The 22,640-nt window shown below is 34.9% G+C and overlaps 2 protein-coding genes and 1 long non-coding RNA gene across 3 annotated transcripts in view; 2 read left to right on the top strand and 1 right to left on the bottom strand.

The window, feature by feature from the left end:
• The first annotated feature begins 7,376 nt into the window (after positions 1 to 7,376).
• Positions 7,377 to 22,640, top strand: part of LOC136800222 (uncharacterized) — a 68,384-nt gene continuing 53,120 nt past the window's right edge. Inside the window, exons 1-2 of the long non-coding RNA XR_010845684.1 lie at positions 7,377 to 7,476; positions 19,232 to 19,373. This is a non-coding gene — a long non-coding RNA (uncharacterized lncRNA). The remainder of the gene's footprint in view (positions 7,477 to 19,231; positions 19,374 to 22,640) is intronic.
• LOC136800216 (uncharacterized) lies at positions 12,096 to 14,737 on the top strand. The gene has a single exon (XM_067056836.1). The coding sequence runs from the start codon at positions 12,140 to 12,142 to the stop codon at positions 14,396 to 14,398; it is 2,259 nt and encodes a 752-aa protein (XP_066912937.1). The 5' UTR covers positions 12,096 to 12,139; the 3' UTR covers positions 14,399 to 14,737.
• On the bottom strand, positions 15,437 to 21,239 carry LOC136800218 (cyclic GMP-AMP synthase-like receptor 1). Its single transcript, XM_067056839.1, has 4 exons — positions 20,054 to 21,239; positions 19,281 to 19,616; positions 16,713 to 16,850; positions 15,437 to 16,334 (listed from the first exon to the last, which is right to left on the bottom strand). Exons 1-4 carry the CDS (start codon positions 20,979 to 20,981, stop codon positions 15,679 to 15,681), a joined length of 2,058 nt encoding a protein of 685 aa, XP_066912940.1. The 5' UTR covers positions 20,982 to 21,239; the 3' UTR covers positions 15,437 to 15,678.

Below are 22,640 nucleotides of genomic sequence, written 5' to 3'. Positions count from 1 at the left end.
TAGTTTGAGACTCTCTTTGTTGACTAAATACATATTAATGTTTTGGCTAATATCTCACCACCTGCAGATACTGACACCTATAAGACAGGACAATCAACTCCCCGAAATTTCATATTTAGAAGTCCTTTTTGGTTGGCTGAGTTAAGCATTCGCCTAACAAAGAACTTGAATTTATTAAGTTTTTCAAACGCTCTTTCATATTTTGTTTGTTACGAAGACACATTCTCATATCGATAATTATAAACTTTTTTTCAAGACTACGAAGATGAGCTTGATATTGTTAAACAAAACTAGAATTTATAGACCGACGCTACAAGAAATTGAAGTTCTACAACTTGCATTGAAAGTGAATAATACCTATTTTTACCAAGCAATCATTCCTGTATGCTGTGCTTTAGGTGCTTTTGGAAATGTTTTAGTTTTCATCTACTTTACCAAAATTCACCGGAAGAATATGAGAAAAATGAGCACCTATCATTTCCTATTAATCCAATTGGCTTTCGCTGATTTTTTGGTTTGTTCTGGAAATGCTATTATATCATATTGTGTAGTTGAGCCAACATGGAAATTATCAACGTTTGGTTGCATATTCCTAACTGAATATTTTATTGGTGTTTGTCCGATGGCTTCTTGTTGGATCGTAGTTTTATTATCATTTACAAGATATCAAGCTATTGTCAAGACATTCTATAATGGATTAAGCAAAACAAAGTTAACCTTGATTTGCTTTGCTATTTGGGTTATATCGATTGCTTTTCGAATTAACGCTATACTTGAAAGACGGGTAAAAGTTACGGATCAAGGATCCATAATTTGCAGTCATGACCAAAGAAAATCGTTTATTTTGGTTAACAATATTTTAACAACATTTTTTGTGGTGATATTACCAATTTCTTTGATGATTTATTTTTACCGTAAAATTGATCAAAGGTTAATATTAAATGATACTTTGAATTCAATGCAAATTAGCAACAATAGAAGTCGTACCAGAAATCAAAACGCCTTAAAAACCATAAGATATCTCATACTGATGTATATCATTTGCGTTTCGCCTGGATATCTTATAAACATTGTAACCTTACTAATAGATGTTTTCTATTTAGACGGATATCAACCTTCATTTCTGTTCATACTTATCAGTTATATAATTTTCTTGAAAACGCTATCATACTTTGTACTGTTTATGAACAACATGATAAATATTATTGTCTATGCGACAATGATTCCCGGCTGCCGTCGTTTTATAATAACTCTTTTAACACTTGGTTTGAGAGGAAGAAGAAAACGAGCAAATCAGCAAAACACAACTTCTTCTACTCAAAGCGGTACCACAATGAGATTGAGGAGGGATGAACATGGCACAAACTCTTCCTTGACAACCACATTTTAAAACTCTTATTGACAAGTTTGACTAGTTAACCACGTCGTTGTTCGCTGCAGCTTACCCTCCAATGGGCTCACTACGTTCACTGAATACTTTCCAAACCACTCTCCAGCGGCGATTTTTACTTTTTATTTCTTTAGTAATAGAGATGTTGGGTCCTGTTCCTTGTATACGTACGTCAGATCCCCGGACCCGGAGCAAAATTTCGAAAAAAAGTCGTTATCGTCCGAATTCAAAGAAATTACGCACTGCACATAATAAATGTTGTAGAAACTTACAGTAGACTCCCGGCTATTCGATCGAACCTTAATTTTTTTCTAATAATTCGGTTATTCGAGATGGCGTTCCCATTGGATCTGTTTATACCCAACTTAGGCAAAAACACCCTCGGTTATTCGAACTTTCAGTTATATATACGATCGAAGCGATTTCTATTCCCCTTACGGCCAATCATAGGCTAAATCACCCTCCGAATAAATCCATGCCCTCATGCAACGATGTAAAAATAATAGATAACCAACTACCTCTAGAAGGCACTTCTCCCAAGAGAACAACCATTGTTTTCCTATTGAAATGAGCACTCTATTAAAAAGCTCTGTGTGCAGTGCGTGTTATGCTTTTAGCTAGATTTTGACACACTTTTTGACATCCACTGAATTGATAGAAAATTTGAATTGCTATTTACTGCAAATTTTGGAATTTTTTTTCAAAAGATAAAGGTACCAATCTTTAGACAAATTGACTACGGATCGGCCTGATACCACTTAATCTTCATCTGGATAAATAAACGCTCATAAAATGCTGTTATCTGAAAAATATATGTGTGATTTGAAATGCGATATCTCACGTATGAAAAGTGCATAAAGGTTGCATGATGCAAAATAAACAGATGAATGTTTATAGAACAATAATATCTAATTAAAAAATTCCTTCTTTGAGGCTACCTATAGGAAAATACACTTTATCTAACCCAAATTTTGGAAAAATATACATCACGTGATCGATTCTGTCCAATGGAAGGTTGCAAATGAAGCAAGTTTTTATTTAATTGCCCTTTTTACGATGCAAAATGTCATTAATATTTTTACAACCGTAACACGGATGTTTTTTGAGAATCAAGGCAAGTTGGTTATCTATTATTTTTACATCGTTGCCTCATGTTTTCGAATTTTTCTTATTGGGAGATCGTAGAGTCATAACATTGCTTTTCTGTGATTTTTGTTGAATAAACCAGGTTTCAATATCCCGGCGGGGGGGGGGCACTCATATTGTCCGAACCACGGAATGTGCTGCCCTTAATGCTAAATGCACTGTAAGGGTGTACTTTTGATAAATAGCACTACAAGGGTCTATTTTTATTTGAATACACTGTAAGATGGTGTTAGGGAACTACTGAATTGCAAGTTTGACAGTAAAAATCTAATATATCTTTATTGTTTTGACTCGCACGCGTACCATAATTTTTTGTTTCGCACGTCGTGTCGACATCTCAGGCTCGTTTTCAGACGGCCTCAGCAAAATAAGATATAAAGTCAAACTATACTGTAAGGGTCAGAAACGTTCGGTAAAATGCACTGTAAGGGTACCTTTTCGCTGCTCAAGGACTGCACTGTAAAAGTCCGATTTTGAAAGCCACTTTTTTGGTGGCACATGCCGTCGTTTAGAAATCGAGTCCCCCCCCCCGGGTTAATATTCATGGCTATTTACACTTATCAAGCAATTTCTTCAAAAGTTCAATATCCTCAACTTAACCACAATGCCTCAATTACTTCAGAATAGTGAATTTTTCAGTTACCTTATCGACCCTTTTTACCACGGCCCTTATTACGCCAAAATTTTTAAAAATGGCTACTTTAGTCTGAATCGCAGACCTCTACAAAACCCCAGGTAGTATAGGTCTGCTTAATGATCTACCAACCGCTTTCCGGTTCGCAAAGGAAATCTTGACGAGTTAATAATTTGATTGACATTGATGCGTACGCAAAAACGATCATTTCGAACGTTTTCAATGGAATGTTTACATTCGAAATTCGAATCCCAGACCAGAAAAACAAAACAGAAAAAAAGATAAAAAACAATCTGATGCGCGCATTATGTACAGTCTGTAGATTTATTTTTGACTTTTGCTTTATAACATATCTGGTCTGTAAATTTATCAAAACTTTTCCATCAGCTCTTCGGTCGAAGCTAAAAAAATACAAATATGAACACAAAAGTGAAAGAAAACAACCAGAAACACTCCAATCTTATCAAAGAATTGAAGCTAAGTACCTGACAAGATACAAAGGCCACATAGTATTAAAAAGTGAAAGTGCCAAAGCTGAAGAAAAGTTCTTTGTTTGTTTGTTTTAACATTTAAAGGCCCTTGTTGAAGGAACAACAACACTCCCTTTTGTAGAATCATAAAGAACTAATGTCAGAAATATTCAGTATGACCCCCAAAATGTACTGTATATACATAACTAGAATACCTTGAAATAATCTGCAACATATCTGTAGAACTGACAAAACAATTATCTAGAGCCAAAGTGATCAACGAATCCAGTGTGGTAAAAAGTTATGCACTCATACAAGTCCAAATTCAAGCATCAAAATGTAGTTTTATGAAGCAAAATTTTGTTGGTGCACACAGAAGATACATCAGGGCACTTAAATTCAATAAATCTAATTTCTCATCTTTTACAAAATCTCCACATTAAACAAGAAAGGAGGAAGAAAAACAAGCAAACTTTCTTCCGCCTACTTTTTTTTCGAAATCCAAATATATTTTCCAATCTATGATTTGGTGCCTCACAGAAAATCTAAACATTACGTAATGTTATATTTGTAGACACTCGCCAGCTAAAAATGTCTTTAGCCGTATATCGGCTAAAGGCGGCAAATCTCTGGACAAAGGAAATATAGCTTATTAAGCATCCTCTATAAGGAGCACGAATCCGTTAGTGGATGCCAGCAGCCTATGGCTACTTATGCTTCAAATTAGTAAATAATGACTAAAATTTACATTAAAATGTCATTTTTCAGTAGTAAACTGTTGAAAATTCCATCGAAAATCACAGATTTTCAAATAAATTAAATATTTCACTGATGTTTTAAATATATGGAGTGAAACAATGGATAATTTTCGGCTTCGAATCATACCTAAAATCCTTTAATTAAGTTGAGAAATAATGATAAGAAATTAACGCCGCATTTAGGTTAAAATTGCGGTCCTTATTACGCCACGAGCCAAAAAATAACGCCGATAATAAGGGCCGGTGTAAGGGCCGATAAGATATTCGAGCTACCGGTTATTCGAAGAAGTAAATTCTTACCCACCCACCCTCCCCCCTGGAGCTTCGAATAACAGGGAGTCTACTGTATATTTTTATTTCATGTAGAATCCTGGAGGTAATAAGAAATAGATGGAGAATTAACTCCTTTTTATTTAATTGTACCTAATCATCGGAAGCAAACGGCTCCTTGGTTGCAATGGGAAAAAATGATCAATTTTGTGTGCACTCATGGGAATATTTAAGTTCATAAAAAACTGAATAAAAAGATGTTGGATTTTTAATAACTCTATTGCGGAGCTGGATAACGCACATTTGAAAAAGCCTTGTTCTATCTCTGCCCCTGACACTAAAATTTGATATGAAATTAAACTTTTTAATTTACAAATTCGTGAAATTTGGATTTCTTTTTAGCCAATGATTCTGCTGCTGCATTTATTGTTCACGATTAAAAACTTTTAATTATCAAGAGGGTTTGGAGGGTCTGTAAAACATTGGTGAATGACAATTAAAAAAAATGAAAAAAATTGTTTTCATTAGTAAAGTTATAAGAAATTTTTTCTGTAAGATTATAAATAGCTCTTTTTCATTTGAAATACCGCGCTACACCGCGGGGTGCCTCACTCTCTAACTGATATTTTCAGATAGCAAGTCGGTATGTCTGATTATGGAAAAAAATTCAAGTCAATTGAAACAATATTTGTCAAAATATTTACATCCGAAATTTTTAAAGAGAAATCATGAAAGCTTCTCAAATTCATAACACACGCTGATAAAATTAGATTTCATTTACAAAGAAGCTTTTGGGGTATATTTTGCAAATATTATTTTGATGAAAAGCGGGAACATCATAGCAAAATATATATGCAAACGTACTGCATGACTACTTTGTCTGCTTCATTTTTCTTATAAAAACAGAACACTCAAGGGGACAGAGATGGATTTCTATTATGAACAGTTTACAATTAGAAAAGACAAAGCAGCAATCTGCTAAGGAATTCTCGTCCTTCATCCAGCTCCGCTATAACATATCCCTGATTTCATAAAGAATTCTATATTACGATTAGGTAACCTTTTAATTAAGCATCCATCAGAATTTGAATCCATCTCCCTTTTAAAATTTTCAAGGAAAAGTGCTGAAGTGAAACTCTCAAAATTAGCACAGTGTTCGCCCAAAAATACATCGATATGAAATCATAGAACTATTGTAACCTTACTTTGAGAAAATTATTTTTGTATCGCGTTTGAACAAGAACTTTTTGTATAATAAATATGTTTATTTCAATCAGGATAAAATTCTCACTTTTGCTTCCAATGATGGCCTCAGGTGAGTTAAGGCAAGTCTCAAACATATTTTGCGTGACGTGCACCGCTTCCCATTGTTCCTTAACTTTCGTATATAGCTCAAAAGAAGCGTATCAAGGAGAGGATTTCGGAAAGTGCTGGGCCGAAAATTTAAATTAAGCCAATCTCAAGATATCGACTAGACGATGCTATCGTCCGTTTAAAGTAAATGCGAAAAAGAGTTAGGGCGTCAGGGCGGTTTAAGGGAAAAAAGTGGTGGTAGAGTTTTGGAACACTGTAAAAATCTCCGCCACTGCTTACTCCACCCGAATTTATCACGCCTCTCCTAAACTATTCCCTTTTTAGTGATCTTGTGTAGACGATAGGATCGTCTAGATATCGACCAAAAACTGATTTTGACGTTATGAAATATATCGAAAAAACACGTCATAAGTAAGATTCAAATGACGTCATTATTGAAAACAGCGATAACTTCAAGTCTATTAATGCAATCGACACCAAATTTTGACTACCCTGAGTATCAGAGGTTAAGTTTTCAAAAAAAATAGTAACCTCTGAAGACAAATAATAGAAATTTTATCGCGCATGTGTCAATCTCATCACTGTAGAAAAAATCAAAGATGAAGAGCAAATATTACCATATTAATGTCTAGCAGACTGTATCAGTATGCAGTTTACTATTTACGAATTCCCCAGAAACCTCCAAGTGTAGTTGAAATGAGTTTATTTCGAAAGAAATCTTTTACATGATCCCCAAATGTATAACAGTAATTACTAAACTTTTAATTATGGAAATGTCACTTTAATTGAATCGAAATAATAGACAGACTTTATGTTATGATTCTCTATCACTGACTCTTTTTACAAAGCATTGATGACTTTTTGTAAGTTGTGTTTTCAACGACGGGAATAAAAATATCGACTATGACGCTCATCCAAGATCTTGGATGGTCGTCATGGTTACTTTTGTCTTCGCTGATTGCGCGATGAATAGAATCTCGATTCGTCGGCACAGCGTAAATATATGATTTTGAGCTGTGCTTTTCACGGTAAATTTTGACTGGAGACGTTGGTTGTTGACGTTGATTGCGGTGCGCGTCACGCAAAATATGTTTGGAACTTGCCTTAACTCACCTGAGGGTACATCAAAGAAAAGCCGCTTTGAATAGATTTATAAAAGATTTCAACGACCATTCAGGTCATTACCGAGACGTTTTCTCTCCATCTATATCTTTATTACCTCATGGTAGAATCAACGTAATAATTTTTCACAAATGACGTCATAACTCGGGTTTTTTCGTATAACCCGGTTTTTTGACTCGGTGGAAATAAGCTCGGGATTTCCGAGCCTCGTTGTGTTATGATTCGAAAATGGATTGGAAGTAGCTGATCTTAATTTTGAGCGCGGGAAAAAAATCAACACGTGTGGAAAACGGAAAACTGTGGAAAACCAGGATAAAATTCTAATCTAATGGAGGATATAATTCAAGAGTATGCTTTAATCAGATCAGTGAGGTGAGATTTTACTTCTTTCTTCTAATCTTATAGATGTTTATCAGTATAAAATGGCTAGTGTGCTTAGTGTGATTGATGATGCCCAACAACTTCAGTTAGGTAGGGAAACCATCCAGGATCCCGCCATTCTATAAGCCAGCAAAAACTAAATGACACTAGTAAACTTAAGTTTCTTACCATTTTCCATCGAAAACAACCAAGAACATTGCTACTTCCCAAAGCCGGAGACCAAAACAAATTATCTTCCAAGATTATGGCGCTCTTTTGGATCTATTGTTAAGGCCATCTACATCTTAAATGGTGGAAAGAGTTGCGGAAAAACAAAGGCACCTGCTGCTTCGAGGGTGGTAACGCCAAAACGCCCAATATGATCTTCCAGCAGAAGGCGAGTTAGTTGCCGCGCTAGTTACGTCATGCACTCCACCGCAGCGCACAACGAAGCGTGTTTCAATGAATATCATTAATTATAAGAATATCTTATGTGCTTACCTTCAGTAAACTTCGAGTGCCTCATTGAAAAGGAACAAGGTAAGAAGATAAAAAGTGCGCTGGATAATTTTCATTGTAACAGCTTGGTCAATCATTGCTCAAAGTTTGAAAAAGTTTTTCTGACGCAAAAAAAAATTTCAGCCAATTAAAAGCACAGTGTGCTTATACTTACATACTATGTTTGCTACATCGTCTAGGCTTAAAAAGGTGCGAAAAGACACAAACGCCATTTTTTAATGAGTGATGTTATGATTCTTTTGACTACGGCCGCGTACAGGAACTCGCCAAATGTTCCTAACTGAACTTTAGTTTCGAAAACAAAACTTGCTTCTTTTTTGGGATATTGCTCTCCAGAAGAACTCTACTTTCCTTAATTCCAACTTCTCAGAAATGGCCTGGAGAAATGTGCGCTCCATGGTTGTGTATAAAATTGTTTTGGAGGTAAAATGTGTTTTTGCCTGCACTGGGAAGGGTTAGGGAAAGTCAATTTTCAGCTTCTAACACTACCAATATCTTTTTGGGAAAAAATTTCCAGGCTGGTATAATATCATAAATGGAAAGAACATATTAAAATTTCTGTTAGACAGAACTTCAGAAAAGCTAAAAAAACAACTTTCCCTAAAAGGTTACGCAGGCAAAAATGGGCTTGTTAGGGTTAAAATTGATTAGGGTTTTCAGAATAAGATCTGAAAACCCATTTTTACTAGCAGCCTAGGGCCAATGTTGTTTTTATTGGATTGACTTTGGGTGACAATTCCAAAAGCCAAATCCATTAATTTTTGGTACAGAGGTGCAAAATGGTGGTGGCCAAAATGTGACAGAGCTCAATTTGTGAAAAAAAAAATTTTAAAGTAAATTTCAGCCAAAAAATGGCTAAAAATAGGGTTTTTTTTGGACTTGGTGAAAATTAGATCTGATTGGATCACCAATTAATAACTAATTAATTTTTTCTCTTTTTTTGCATGAATAGGTAAAAGTTGGCTCTCTACTTACTTGAAGGTTACTTGAAATAAATTTTTCTAAATATTGAGACCACCTATCTCGGTAAAGGGTGCCATGACAGCCATTGTGTTTGTTTCAGCTTGCCTCATGACAGTGTAACCTGAAACTAGAGGTTAATCAGGGACCATACCCAGAAATTTATCAGTAAGTTTTCTTATTGCTTTTGGCAGACAATTAAACAGCTTGGCTGGGCAGACAATTATGGAGATGGTGTTATATTCGACTTTGGTAGGTGTTCCGCTTATGGAATATTGCACTTTCTCCACTGTCTAGGCTTTGTGTACCACAAAATGTCTCTGTCTCCACCTCCAAACTCCGCCAATATTTGGTGTTACAACTTCAGGGTCTTTAGTATTTCCCAGTAGTTTACTGTATATTCTTGAGACACTTGATTTGTCTTGTGAAAGACCTTTGTTCAATTGATTAGATAATCCCTTTTTCCAGTGGATTCCATAGTTGGGAGCAATAATCGAGATGGGGGATGACAAGTGATTTCCACAGTGTAAGCATTACTTCTTGATCTCTGGATTTGAAGGTTCGCATGATCCATCCCACAAGCCGAGTTGCAATTTTGATCACTCTATTGATGTAGTTTGTTTCGTTTGATATCATCATGCCCAAGTCATTGACAATTTTCTTTTCTCTTTGATAATTTTTGATTGTTCTGTGATGTAGGAGTTAATCTTGTACTGCTTCCCATAGTGTAGATGTTCAAATGTCTTTCCATTGAGCTTCATGTCGTTGACTTCAGACCATTTATATAATCGGTTTAGGTCTGCTTGGAGTATGAAAGTGTCAAATATGCTTTCTATAGCCTTTTTTATCATAGTGTCGTCTGCAAAACTTGATAATGAAGAATATCCTATGTTTTCATCAATATCACTGATCATAATGATAAATATAAGTGGTCCTAAAACTGATCCTTGAGTAACCCCAGACAGAACTGGTTCAGATGAGGCACCTTCAACAACAACCACTTGTTTGCGATTCTTCAGGAATGAATTTATCCAAGTTAGGAGTTTTCCATCAATACCAAACGCTTTCAATTTACTCAGTAGGATCTGCCCTTAAGCAGATTTTCATTAATAATTTTTTGGCTGTAAAACAAATCTTTTTCTATAAGAATCGTGTAAAGCAAACATGTGAACAAGTTCACTTTAAAAGTTCACGACATCAAGGACTAAAATGACGTCAATTTTTGACGAAGACCCTGCAATGTTATTTTTTGTAAGAGCAACGGAACTCTAGTTTAAAAAAAAAATTATTTTCAACTGAGGATTGTTTGTAAAAACATGAAACCTCCAGTATTGAAAAAATAACTTTCATTATTTTAACTACGAATCAATATTTATAAGCATAGATCAATGTTCTTAGCCAAATTATTATTTCTATATACTATTATTTTTTTAAGAAATGACCATGTCACGGTGGAGCACGATGGTTTGAGTTTTTTAGAAACACTTATCATTAATAAGCTGTGCATTTTTCTGATAGTGGGTTGTTTTTATAAAAAAAGCCCTTAATAGCTTTTTATTTATTTTTGAAAAGTCTTTTTCAATAGTGTTGCTAGTTTCTCCTAATTAATATAGAAATAGGCAAAAATCCATTTCGGCTGAATAGATGATGCCATCGACTTTCATAAATCGAGTATAGAATATAATAAAATAGTATAATATAATATAATAAATCAATAGAGGCTAATAGCAATCTTAATGATTTTTGTGAGTTTTATATACTATAACCAAATTAATTTATAATTTTCTTATGGTTGAGCAAAAAAGGTATACATTCAAGCAGAATAGATTCATTCTGTGGTTGACGTATCTCGGAGCAAGGATGACTAAGCAAATTCTAGAGTATTGTCAAAAATTGCAAAACCTTGGTTCAGGTAACTCACTTTTTTATTGGTTTAATTGATTAAATTGTTGATTTAACATTAACCATTAATCATAGCTTGAACCAAAAAAAATTAAACATGATTGAATGACTGTTTTTATCTTAACTTTTCTCATTGTATACAGATTATTTTTATGACATTTTCATGACTTTTGTAGATTTTTAGAAAAATTAACGATAAAATTTTTAATTAACAAACTATGGTTTTCGATCTCATGGCATTGAAAGAAGCATAATGGGAATATAGATTCTGTCAGGTTCTGATCTGTTTCATTGTACCTATTAATAATTGGATTTTTTTTGTTCAGTTGAAACAATCTCTGAATTAATATAACATATTTTGTAATTTAAGGTCTTTAGACTGCATCAAATTCCTCTTTCAAATTATCTGCTACTGATTCTAGCACTATTGAGCTCCCTGAGTAATGTTTTTAGTCTAATTTTTGAATATATTTGATAGCACATCCCCCTTATTACAGATCTGTTATGATTTTTTCAGCCAATAACAGACTAAAACTCATTGGGGATTTTTATATTTCCTTATTTTTTTTATGGCTGGAGATTTGAATTCTATTATTTCAAAGTCAAATAATTCAGTGGGGTGGTAGTGAGGATTTGTTAATTTCATTATTTTAAGCAGGGACAACAAATTAGAGTGTAATTTTCCACTCCCACTAGCGACAATATTACTTACTTATTTTCTATGGCACGTGCTAATTTGAAGTTTAAAGTCTTCAAAAATGGGGCAGAGGTACATTGAAGAATTTATATTTATTGATAGGCGACATAATGACAGTATAACAATTTTAAACTTTTAACATGAAATAAAATCTTCTAAAACATTTTTTTTTTTTTACAACAAACTTTGAAAAAAGTTTAGGTTAACATAGCACCTTTTTAAAAGAAAAAACAAGAACTTATTATTAGACACCTTTAGCTAACTATTGCAAAATAAATATTTTCACAAAGAATTAAAAAAAGATATTCTATAGTTCAGCTTGGTATGCCTATAATTTGTAGAGTCTTATTTATTTACCCCCTATCCTTCAGAGAGGAACGTGTATGTTATATAATTATTACCATTATGTCAAAAAAAAAAAATAACATACGAAGTCTATTAGTTTTTGGACTCTAAATAGTAACTTAACTTTTTTCTTATGTATTTTCAAACACCTGAGGTAATTTGTCCAATATATAAAGACACTTGAAGACATTTGAAATCCTTCATTCAACAAACTAGCTGAGTAGAAATCATACGCATTATAAAGGCTTCGTTATGCTGCTGAAGACTTTTCTCTTATTAGTCACAGGACTATGTTTGTTTAGCTCTTTGGTTAACGCTGCTTGTCTAAACAATTACAATTATAAATTTCAAAATGAATGGGCTGCCAATGGTGGCTGGAAAACCAATGGTGTTCTTAAACCAAATTTCAACTATCGCCTCAGGAACTGGAGACTGGAGATTGAATTTGCTCAACCACTGATTCGTGACTTTGAAACTGTTGTCACCAAAGGATGGAAAGGATCAAGTGGAAAATCGAATACAATATTGACTGCAGTAGCGTGGAATAAAATCCTTAATGGACAAAGTCCGTTCGAAATGTCGTATTTTGTTGTGTTCAAGAACAGACAAGGAAGGAATCATATCGTCTGCGCTCAATTTTGTGGAACAAGAACAGATACGGGAGAGAAGATATGTGATACTGCTCATGTAACCACAAGGAAACCTACAACTCCAGCCGTAACACAGAAGACAACTCGAGCCACGACTCAGAAAACAACACGAACCACAACCCAAAAGACAACTCGAGCCACAACTCAGAAAACAACACGTGCCACAACACTGAAGGCAACTCGAGCCACAACCCAAAAGACAACACGTGCCACAACACAAAAGACAACTCGAAAGCCTACTCTGAAAACAACTAAGAGATACACAACAGTAAAGACAACGAGGCGCCCAACAACAAATAATCCTACAACAAAGAAATCTACCACTCCAACCACAACAACTACAACTCCTTCCACAACAACAACCACTCCAACTACAACAACTACCACTCCTTCCACAACAACAACCACTCCAACTACAACAACAACCACGTCAACCACTCCTTCCACAACAACAACCACTCCTACTACAACAACGACCACTCCAACTACAACAACGACCACTCCAACTACAACAACGACTACTACAACAGCAACAACCACCACAACTCAATGTGCACCAAAGTACAATTATGCAGAGGTTCTTGAAAAATCTCTTCTCTTCTATGAAGCTCAAAGATCAGGCAAGTTACCTGAAGACCAAAGAGTTAAATGGAGACATGACTCAACTTTGACGGATGGGGTAATTGCTGGTAAAGATTTGACAGGGGGTTACTTTGATGCAGGAGATTATGTCAAATTTGGTTTCCCAATGGCTGCCACCATCACAAATCTTGCATGGGGAATGTTGGAATTCAAGAAAGGTTACACTTCATCAGGGCAATATGAATATGGATTGAAAGCCATCAAATGGGGAACTGATTACTTCATCAAATGCCATCCAGAACCTAACAAATTATATGGACAAGTTGGTGATGGGGATATAGATCATTCATACTGGGGCAGACCTGAGGATATGAAGCTTGTAAGACCAGTTTATTCTATCGATGAAAACATGCCAGGATCTGACCTTGCTGGTGAAACTGCTGCTGCTTTAGCTGCAAGTTCGCTGGTGTTCAAAGATGTAGATACTGAATATTCAGATATTTTATTGCAGCATGCCGAGGAACTATATTTTTTTGCAATGGATTTTAGAGGACACTACCACGAATCAATACCAGATGCAGCCGAGTTCTACAAAAGTCACAATGGATACAAAGACGAGTTAGCTTGGGCATCTTTATGGTTGTTTCGAGCAACTGGAGATGCAACCTACAAAGACAACTTCCTCAAAGAGTTTGACAACGATGCGTCCACTGAAAGCCCTGGTGAATTCTCATGGGATAACAAATGGCATGGGGTACAAGTTCTTGCACAACAATTGGATGTATCATCTGATAAAGATTACCTTGCAAACCTCAAATCAGTTTTAGAACAACCAAAGAAAACAGCAAAAGGGCTATTCTTTGTTCAAAAGTGGGGAGCACTTAGACATGCTGCAAATTTGGCTTTTCTTGCACGTGTCGCTTCAACAATGGCTGATGCAGAGTTCTACAATGAATTTGCTCGCAGCCAAATCCACTACATACTTGGAGATGCAGGAAGGAGTTATGTTGTTGGCTTTGGTACAAATCCACCACAGCAACCCCACCATAGAAGTAGCTCGTGTCCAGTCAACGGTCCTTGCAGTTGGGACAACCTGTTCTCATCATCACCCAATCCTCAGATCTTATATGGAGCTCTTGTTGGTGGACCAGATGCAAATGATCGTTACACAGATAAAAGAAGTGATTACGTAAAAAATGAAGTCACCGTTGATTATAATGCAGGCTTTCAATCAGCTATTGCGGGTTTGATAGAATTAGTTCAAGAAAATAATTGCTGATCACGTCATAAAGAAGATTATAAAATAAATTACAATAACTTGAAATTTAAATACTTGAGTACAAATTGTACAACTTGTTTGTTCAAAAAGTTATTACCCTATTATATAATGTTATTTTGAAATTTTAAGAGAAAAGAAGTATTAAATGTACTAGAATAATTAAATTATTTAAATAATTCTTTTACCAATAAGTAGGCTAGTGAGAATCTGTTACGCCGATGCACTATAAAAATTGACCAAAATGAAAACTTTCTTCCTTTGCTTGTACAGAGGAATGTAAAGAGATGGAAAAACAGTTTCTTGAAAACAATTGAAAAACGGCACGCTATATACCAGGTCTCTTGCCCTTAAGGGAGTTTATGTCAAGTTAATAGGTTTCTTTTGTTGGGATAAAATTCTTTTGTTTCAAGCCTGATTATGTGCAAACTTTTAGGGCTTATATTTTGGGTACACCTCTCCTATACGAAAAGGTACCTATATCTTCTTGCTCAGAATTTCCTAGCGATTCTACTGATGTAACCGCATCATGACCGCACCATTATATGAAAATCTAGAGCTCGATTATTCATCTTGATTTTACTCGATTCCTGACAGTTTTACAAGAATCAATTTAATATCATTGCGTTAAGAATTTCTTTTGCTATACATTGGTAAAAAAATTGCTCCTCACTCCTAAAAATTGAGCTAGTAATCGGTGAAAAAGGAAAAACAAATTTTCATTTTTATCGTCAAATCATGTAGAAACCGTCCGATTTGTATGGCGAGCCGTCTTTTCTTGACTTTCATTTAATGACCTAATCAGCGTTTTTAAAATTGAATTTTCAAAAGAAGTGATCGTTGAACTTTGAGTAATCAGAAAAGCTGTTTCTCTTTACATTCCTCTGGCTTGTATTAGTTGAAATTTGACCACCATATTATGAAAAACTTAATTTCATTTTTCATATGTCAAGGCTGGGTGACCACGAAAAAACTTCAGACAGTTTTTAAGGCAGATGAGATATCAAAGTTTTTGGATCCATGATGATTAAGTGAGCAAAAGTTGAATTGTAAACTAAAATCGTCTTTAGAAAATGGTTCCTAGAGTTTTAAAAGGTCTTTATTTTCCTAAATAATCAATAAATTACGGTTAAAAGGATATATGTGGTATGATTAAATAAAATTATATACTGAAAATGTGTCAATTTTTATGACATCTTACTATCACAGATGTGATTATGCTCAAGGTGTGAAATTTCACAGTATGTTATTGTTTTGTTTACGGTTGACTGTTAATTGATTTATCAATAAATTTCAACCGCGATGTCTTTGTAATTTTGATTTTCGTCATCAATCTTATCGATTCGCTGTTCAAAAACCTTGAAACCTTCATAAGTTTGTATCGGATCTACGTTGACCACATACTGCTGTTCATAATCTTGCTCGAAGCAAGAAGAACAACACTTTCCAGCAACATATCTATTCCATTCAAGCCAGTTCGATGCGATATACTTTCCTGGGTCTTTTTCAATCTCCTCCAACCTCTCCTTAAAGTATGTGAAATCGTCTTCTGCCATTTCTACAAACAAATTGGCTTCGATCCAGTAATGTTCGCAAGATTCTTTAATGACTTTATCCTTTAGGGAATTGAACAAGGCCCAGAAAAATTTGCCTTCAGTCCCTTCAGTCGGACGGCCGTTATTTTCCAGCTCATAAAGAAGAATGGTCTTCAAAACATAAGATGGTATAGGTTTTCTAGGTTTTTCATAACTCTTACCATCATCCTTGACGAAACGCTTTCTTGAACGATTGATATGTGTCTTGATAACAGCTTTGAAAGCCATATAACTTGTTCGTGCGGTCTCAGGCACATGATCAGCTAGAAGCATCTCAGCTTGTGAAAATGAATATCTCCATTCCAATACTGCACTTGCACCAAGGTAATTCTCTGAACTTTGTTCTATAAATTGATGAAGAAAGATTTTTTCAGGGACCAATGATTTCTATGCAACAGTATATTTAGTTGGAAATAAGGGCTACGGAGTGACATTATAGATTAACAAACATAATGATAGTTGTTGGTAATCATTGGTCATTTTAGAAATAGTAAGGGGCGAACCCTTTAGGACCCGTGACATCTTTTATGCGACGCAACCAAACCTTGTCGATTTCAAAGGATGGAATATTTAGAGACTAAAAATTCTGTCCTCTTTTCGTTTATATAAGTTACTTTTCTTCAAAAATGAAAATGCACACATTAAAAATCCAGAAAAATTGTTATTGCTGAGAAAGTTCAAATATATTGTTTACATAGTAAGAAGTATCTGTTGGATCTTACCTTGTTGGAAAGTTGCTAAATATTTCTTCGAAGGTTTAGGTACAACATGACATCCAAGTTTCTTTATATTCTCGAAAGCTTTTTCATCTTCTGGCCATCGTTTGCCCTTCGTCTCATCTTCCCAACGTTTTAGAAAAACTAAAAAGGAAGAATGAGTTATTTGGCTTCAACATGATTATTGCTCCGGCCTAGGAGCCTTAAATTCTCTCTCGTCAGACGACGACGACGACGACGGTCAAGACATTTTTGGTTTGTTTATCTAATCCGATGATCTATCCCGATCTAATAAAAACGGATTATCTGATTTGATTGGCCGAAAGTATTTAAGAAAAAGATGGCTGCCGAGAGTGGACTAGCTGACTGTGAAGCAAATACTGGCAAATCTCAGTGAAAAATCGATCATTTTCATCATTATTCATGATGTTTTGAACATGATTTATGAGAAGTTTGATGCATACTGGCTCTCTAACAATGTGGAAAGACTTTGGAGAAATTTTGGCCATGAATCGTCAGCTGATCGAGTTCTTAAAAATCTTGCATATGGCTATAACAAAACCATAACATAGTGCCGGGTTACACATTATTACAACATAAATTACAACATTACAGTGCAAATTTGAAAACAATCTGAGTAGTTTTTGTGGTGTTATGTTTATGGCTGAAAATGATCCTGTTTTGTATTCATCATTATTGTTGACTGGTGACCGTTCCTTTTGATTCTTCAAACCTGACACATATTTTTTGCAAACATGTCACTATGGGGATTCAATAAAGGATACTAAAACACAATTCCTGTGTAAGTTTGAACAAGAATGGAGAAATTTTCACAGTATTATGGCTGAAAATGGTCGTTTTTGGTCTTTGTCGTAATTTCATCGCGGCTTGCGACCGTTCCTTTTGATTTTTCAAACCCGACACAGATTTTTTACAAACATATCACTATGAGGATTCAATAAAGGATACTAAAACACAATTCCTGTGTAAATTTGAACAAGATTGGAGAAATTTTCAGTGTTATGACTGAAAATGATCGTTTCTGGACTTTGTCGTAATTTCATTGCGGCTGGCGACCGTTCCTTTTGATTTTTCAAACCCGACACAGATTTTTTACAAACATATCACTATGAGAATTCAGTAAAGGATACTAAAACACAATTCCTGTGAACATTTGAACAAGATTGGAGAAATTTTCACAGTGTTATAGCTGAAAATGATCGTTTTTGGACTTTGTCGTAATTTCATCGCGGCTGGCGACCGTTACTTTTGATTTTTCAAACCCGACACAGATTTTTTACAAACATATCACTATGAGAATTCAGTAAAGGATACTAAAACACAATTCCTGTGTAAATTTGAACAAGATCAGAGAAATTTTCAGTGTTATAACTGAAAATTATATTTTTTGGACTTTGTCGTAATTTCATTGGCTGGGGCGACCATTCCTTTGAAAGATTTTTCAAACCCGAAACAGGTTTTTTCCAAATATACCACTATTTATTACATACACACAATTGTACCATTTTATTTGGTTTATCCTACTCTCCTCCAAGTATTATCCCAACAGAAAAAATAATGCTTAGCTAAAAGCCGTGGCCTCTAATTTAGGCTATTTTTCTCCCCAAAATTGTATCCGGACAATCAAATCAACAGCGCATCATGGCTTCGCTATTGGCAAGTTTAGAAAAAAAAAATTATAAGAACTTGGAAATATTCACTTCTAAATGTTTATCTCCTTTAGCTCCAATTTTGAACTTTTTAGTGGAGGATGAGTGGGCGGGGGGTGGGGTTGGTTCTTTAGGCAAGAAAGTGCATGTGTAATCACTTAGAAGAGCTAAACTTCCAGCTGGTTTATTTATTTGTTAAGATTATTTCTCATACTCGCTCTGCAATAGAATTATTACTTTGCTTTCTGATCTGTTTTGATTAGTAGTTTGTGGGCAACGTTCTAACACAACTAACTCAACAAGCTCATCTTTCACATCTTTTAATCTCTTAAGCCGGAGCTTCCAGCGCAGCTGGTTTATTATCATTATTTTTTATTCGAAAATAGCTGTGTGGTGCTAGGGAGGAGACATTGTCCTAGCAGCCATTTTTGATTGATTGGTTTGATTGGTATCAAAGTGAAAAATTTTTTTTCTTCTAATTTTCCAGTCCTGGTTAAACCATCACGCTTCTATTAGAAAGGCTCTTAGAGGCTGTCCATGTAACGTTTCCAGACCATCTAAAAAGAACGACAAATAACTAATAAAAACGACAAATGTTATATTTCGTCGTCCACAATCCCGATCGAAAGTCTCATTTCTCTTTGTTTACCATGGGAATTAACTACACATGTGGTTTAAAAGAACGACAAATTACACATGCGTATAATTCTTATTTGGGTGAACTGGAAACATCACATGAACTAACTCTTAATAGAATACAACCCCATAATTACGAATACTTCACCTTTTTTATGTAATTCGTTTTTTTTTTCACAGTGTTTCATGTTTACTTCCTATATTTTCGAATCCTTATAGACTCATGCTCACAGAATTAAGAAGAAAAGGAAAAGTTTTCACAACTTACACTGAGCAGCATTTGGAAAATTGGGACAAGCCAACGCAATAGTGAAATCAACGTCCAAAATGGCGTTGCACACAACACTACCAGAATAAAAAGGTATTCTTTTTTTCTTTTGTTTTTCAGTGATTGATATATTCAAAGCAGGTCCTGTTCGTTCGCTTCGTACTGTGTATTTACATGATTGAGTACCAGCGAGATTTTCATCAATTTCGAAAATCTCTTCATTATCTTCTTTGTTGAGGTGGTGTAAACGATCTTTGAGTTGTTTCAGAAACTCTTTTTTGCCTATTTGTTGCATGATTATATCCAAAACTGCCAGTTGTGAAAGGTAATATACCACTAAAAGATAATATACCACTGTAAAGATAATATACCACTAAAAGGTAATATACCACTAAAAAGATAATATACCACTAAAAAGATAATATATCACTAAAAAGATAATATAATCACTAAAAAGATAATATACCACTATACCAGATAATTTTTGAAAAAAAAGGAGGAGAAAAATTAGCCATGTTAAAAATGATATCTTGGTATTTTTCTTTTTTCGGACTCTTTCCCAGGTTCTAAAGTACAAAAATGGCTCATTAAGGCAAAACCTACGTTTTGGGGGCCATATACTGTAAGGTCGAATAAAGTTTTTAACAAAACAAAATGAAGCCTCTGGTTTATTCTTTTAATCATTAAACATTTAACCCAAGGGCAAAAGTATTGCTAGCAAAAAGTATTCGAGTTAAAGATATTATGGAGACTCAACTTTATTAATCACTTACCTCCATTTTCCGTCATTCTTTCAAAACATAACTTTTTCCAAACATTTGGTGCTCTTTCCGATAGTTTTAACCATAAAAATCCTGTTTCTCTCTTTTCTTCAGAGATTTCTGGGTTTTTCTTCTCTTTGATATCTTCGGTAGTGAAAGATTCTAACTTGTCACCAACTGTCTCGGTATCCGCATCATAAACATAGATGCCATCCGGAACAAGCATCAAATCATAGTCACTAGCTAAAACTGACGTTGACGGAACAGGGAAGCCAAATTTTTCTCGGATACTTCCGGAAGGTAGGATCCGGAAATAAAATTTTGGTTCTTTTCGATTCAAATATTCAATCAGGAAATTAAGGTGAACATTTTCTTGAATTTGTTTGACCATTTCTTCCCATTCATTTGGTTTTCGTTCACCGTACCTTTGAACAGCTACCGAGATATCATCTCTATGAATATCTTTGGTAAAATTGAGTTTACACCAGCCCCATTGTATCAAGCAAGCCATATAACTATGCGCAAACCACGAAAATCCTTCATTTCCACGCTTCTTTTTAGTGTGCGTTACTGGTGGATATAATCTATTACCCTCGGGTCTTACAACAGTACAACACAAATTAATATTACGCGTGACAGTTCTTTTGTAGCGCTGATATAAATAATAAAGCCAGATGATCGGTAGAAAGGGTAAAGAAATCAACAAACAAAGGCAGTTTGCTTCTTTTCCACGCCCTCTACGCCCTCTGCAACAACAATAACAACAACATGTGAGTAGTATTCCGCTTGATACCAGACCTATTACCAATTTTAGTATAAAAGATGTTTCTCCACCACCGCCAATACTGTCAGTACTAGTACTGCACGACACAAATTGATTACCCTCCATCCTTAGACCAGCATAACAAAGACCTTTCTCCCATATTGTGCCTGCAGACATCTTGTATGACAGTACGCCGATCAAACGTTTGCCAGAGACAGTTAAACACACAATTCTTCAACCTGAAATCAATGATATCGTCATATATTTCCACTTGATCCTTTCATTTGCCTTCTTACTTGAGTCCAGCCTTTCGCTCAAAGACCTTGTTTAGTGTCTTATGCGCTCGACATCTTTTCATCGTCTAGTGAACAGGATAAGAAGGTACACGATGTTTATATCCTTGAAATTACTGTATTACGCATTCAATCAAACTCTAAGAACATTTCTGGGGACTTTTTTTTTATTCTAAGATTCTAATCCAAAGATAAAAACTCATGTACTTAACTCCTGTAAAACCTGTTTTGTGAATTAAAAATGTACGTTACTTTCATAGTAAATCTTTTCCATGAATACAAGTGTCAGGAAAGTACTTTTCCTTTACACGTTTTTTTATAAGAGTATCCAAAATTTTTGAAGCCTTTGGATGCTCTTAACTTTTTTGAAATTTGAGCCTAAAAATTCTTCAAATGTTCTTAATTATTCCATTTTATGATTACTGTATTAGAGTATCTTCCTAAAGAATTGGGTGGTTTAGAGCCCACAAAGCCTTGAAATGTTCTTTACTTGTTCTTATAACAAACGTGTACATTTTGTAAGGAAATTATGACGAAATTGGTAATTAGTAATAACTACAAGAATTTGATAATGATATTTATTTCTTTTATTTTATTTTTTTTTAATTTTTTTTCTCATTATTATTAATTTACTTATTCAAAAGTTTAATACACGTGCGTCATCCTTATCAGTCAATCAAGACCATAATGTGGGGGCACTTAGTAGGTGTGCACTCTTCCTCTCTAATAATCCTCCTCATTTTTCTTCGAATCTCCTCTAAAGTCTGTTCACGATAAGTGTGCACTCTTTTTTCTTTTACCTATAACGAGGTCCCCCCAGAGTACCCTCAATTCACGCAATCACGCAATTTTTTTTCGGAATTCACGCATTCACGCAAATTTTCCTCAAGTTTCACGCAATAACCCTCAGAAATCGGAAAATTTTTTTGGAAAAATCGGGGAAACATTGGAAAATCGGGAAGACTGCACATAATCGGTGGAAAATCGGGAAAATTCACGTATTCACGCACAAAATAGCCCAGATTCACGCATTCACGCAATCAAAAAGTGGATTTTCACGTTCACGCCAGTTTTTTCAATTCACGCATTCACGCATTTTTTTTTCAATTTTCACGCATTCACGCAACCGAAAATGCCCATTCACGCATTCACGCAAACCGCTGGGGGGCCCCTATAACTTTTGAAGGAATTCTTCAATCTTTATAAATTTGTTATCGACGATCCAAAAAATATCTGCAATCTGATTGGTTAAAAAGAGTACAATATATCTTGTATTTTACATGTAAAAATATAAATTGATGAAAAGATGTTGTTGCATTGTAGCGGTAGCAGTAATCTAACGTCACTTTGCTACAAAACTGCCTTGCGCTTTTTTCTAACACAAAAAGTGCATTTTTTGGGTCACCGATAAACTAGTTATCAGACACAAGCTCGTGTACAATACAGAAATATTTTACTCGTTCCGAATTTTTTTACATATTTTCCTCGCCTAAAGGCTCGGAAAATATTGTGCAAAAAAATCTCGGAACTCGTAAAATATTTC

This window comes from Clytia hemisphaerica, unplaced genomic scaffold (genome assembly GCF_902728285.1).
Source record: "Clytia hemisphaerica strain Z4C2 unplaced genomic scaffold, Clytia hemisphaerica genome assembly, whole genome shotgun sequence".
NCBI classification, from domain to species: domain Eukaryota; kingdom Metazoa; phylum Cnidaria; class Hydrozoa; order Leptothecata; family Clytiidae; genus Clytia; species Clytia hemisphaerica.
The sequence above is the reverse complement of the archived record's forward strand: the minus strand, read 5'-3'. Positions and strand labels throughout refer to the sequence as shown.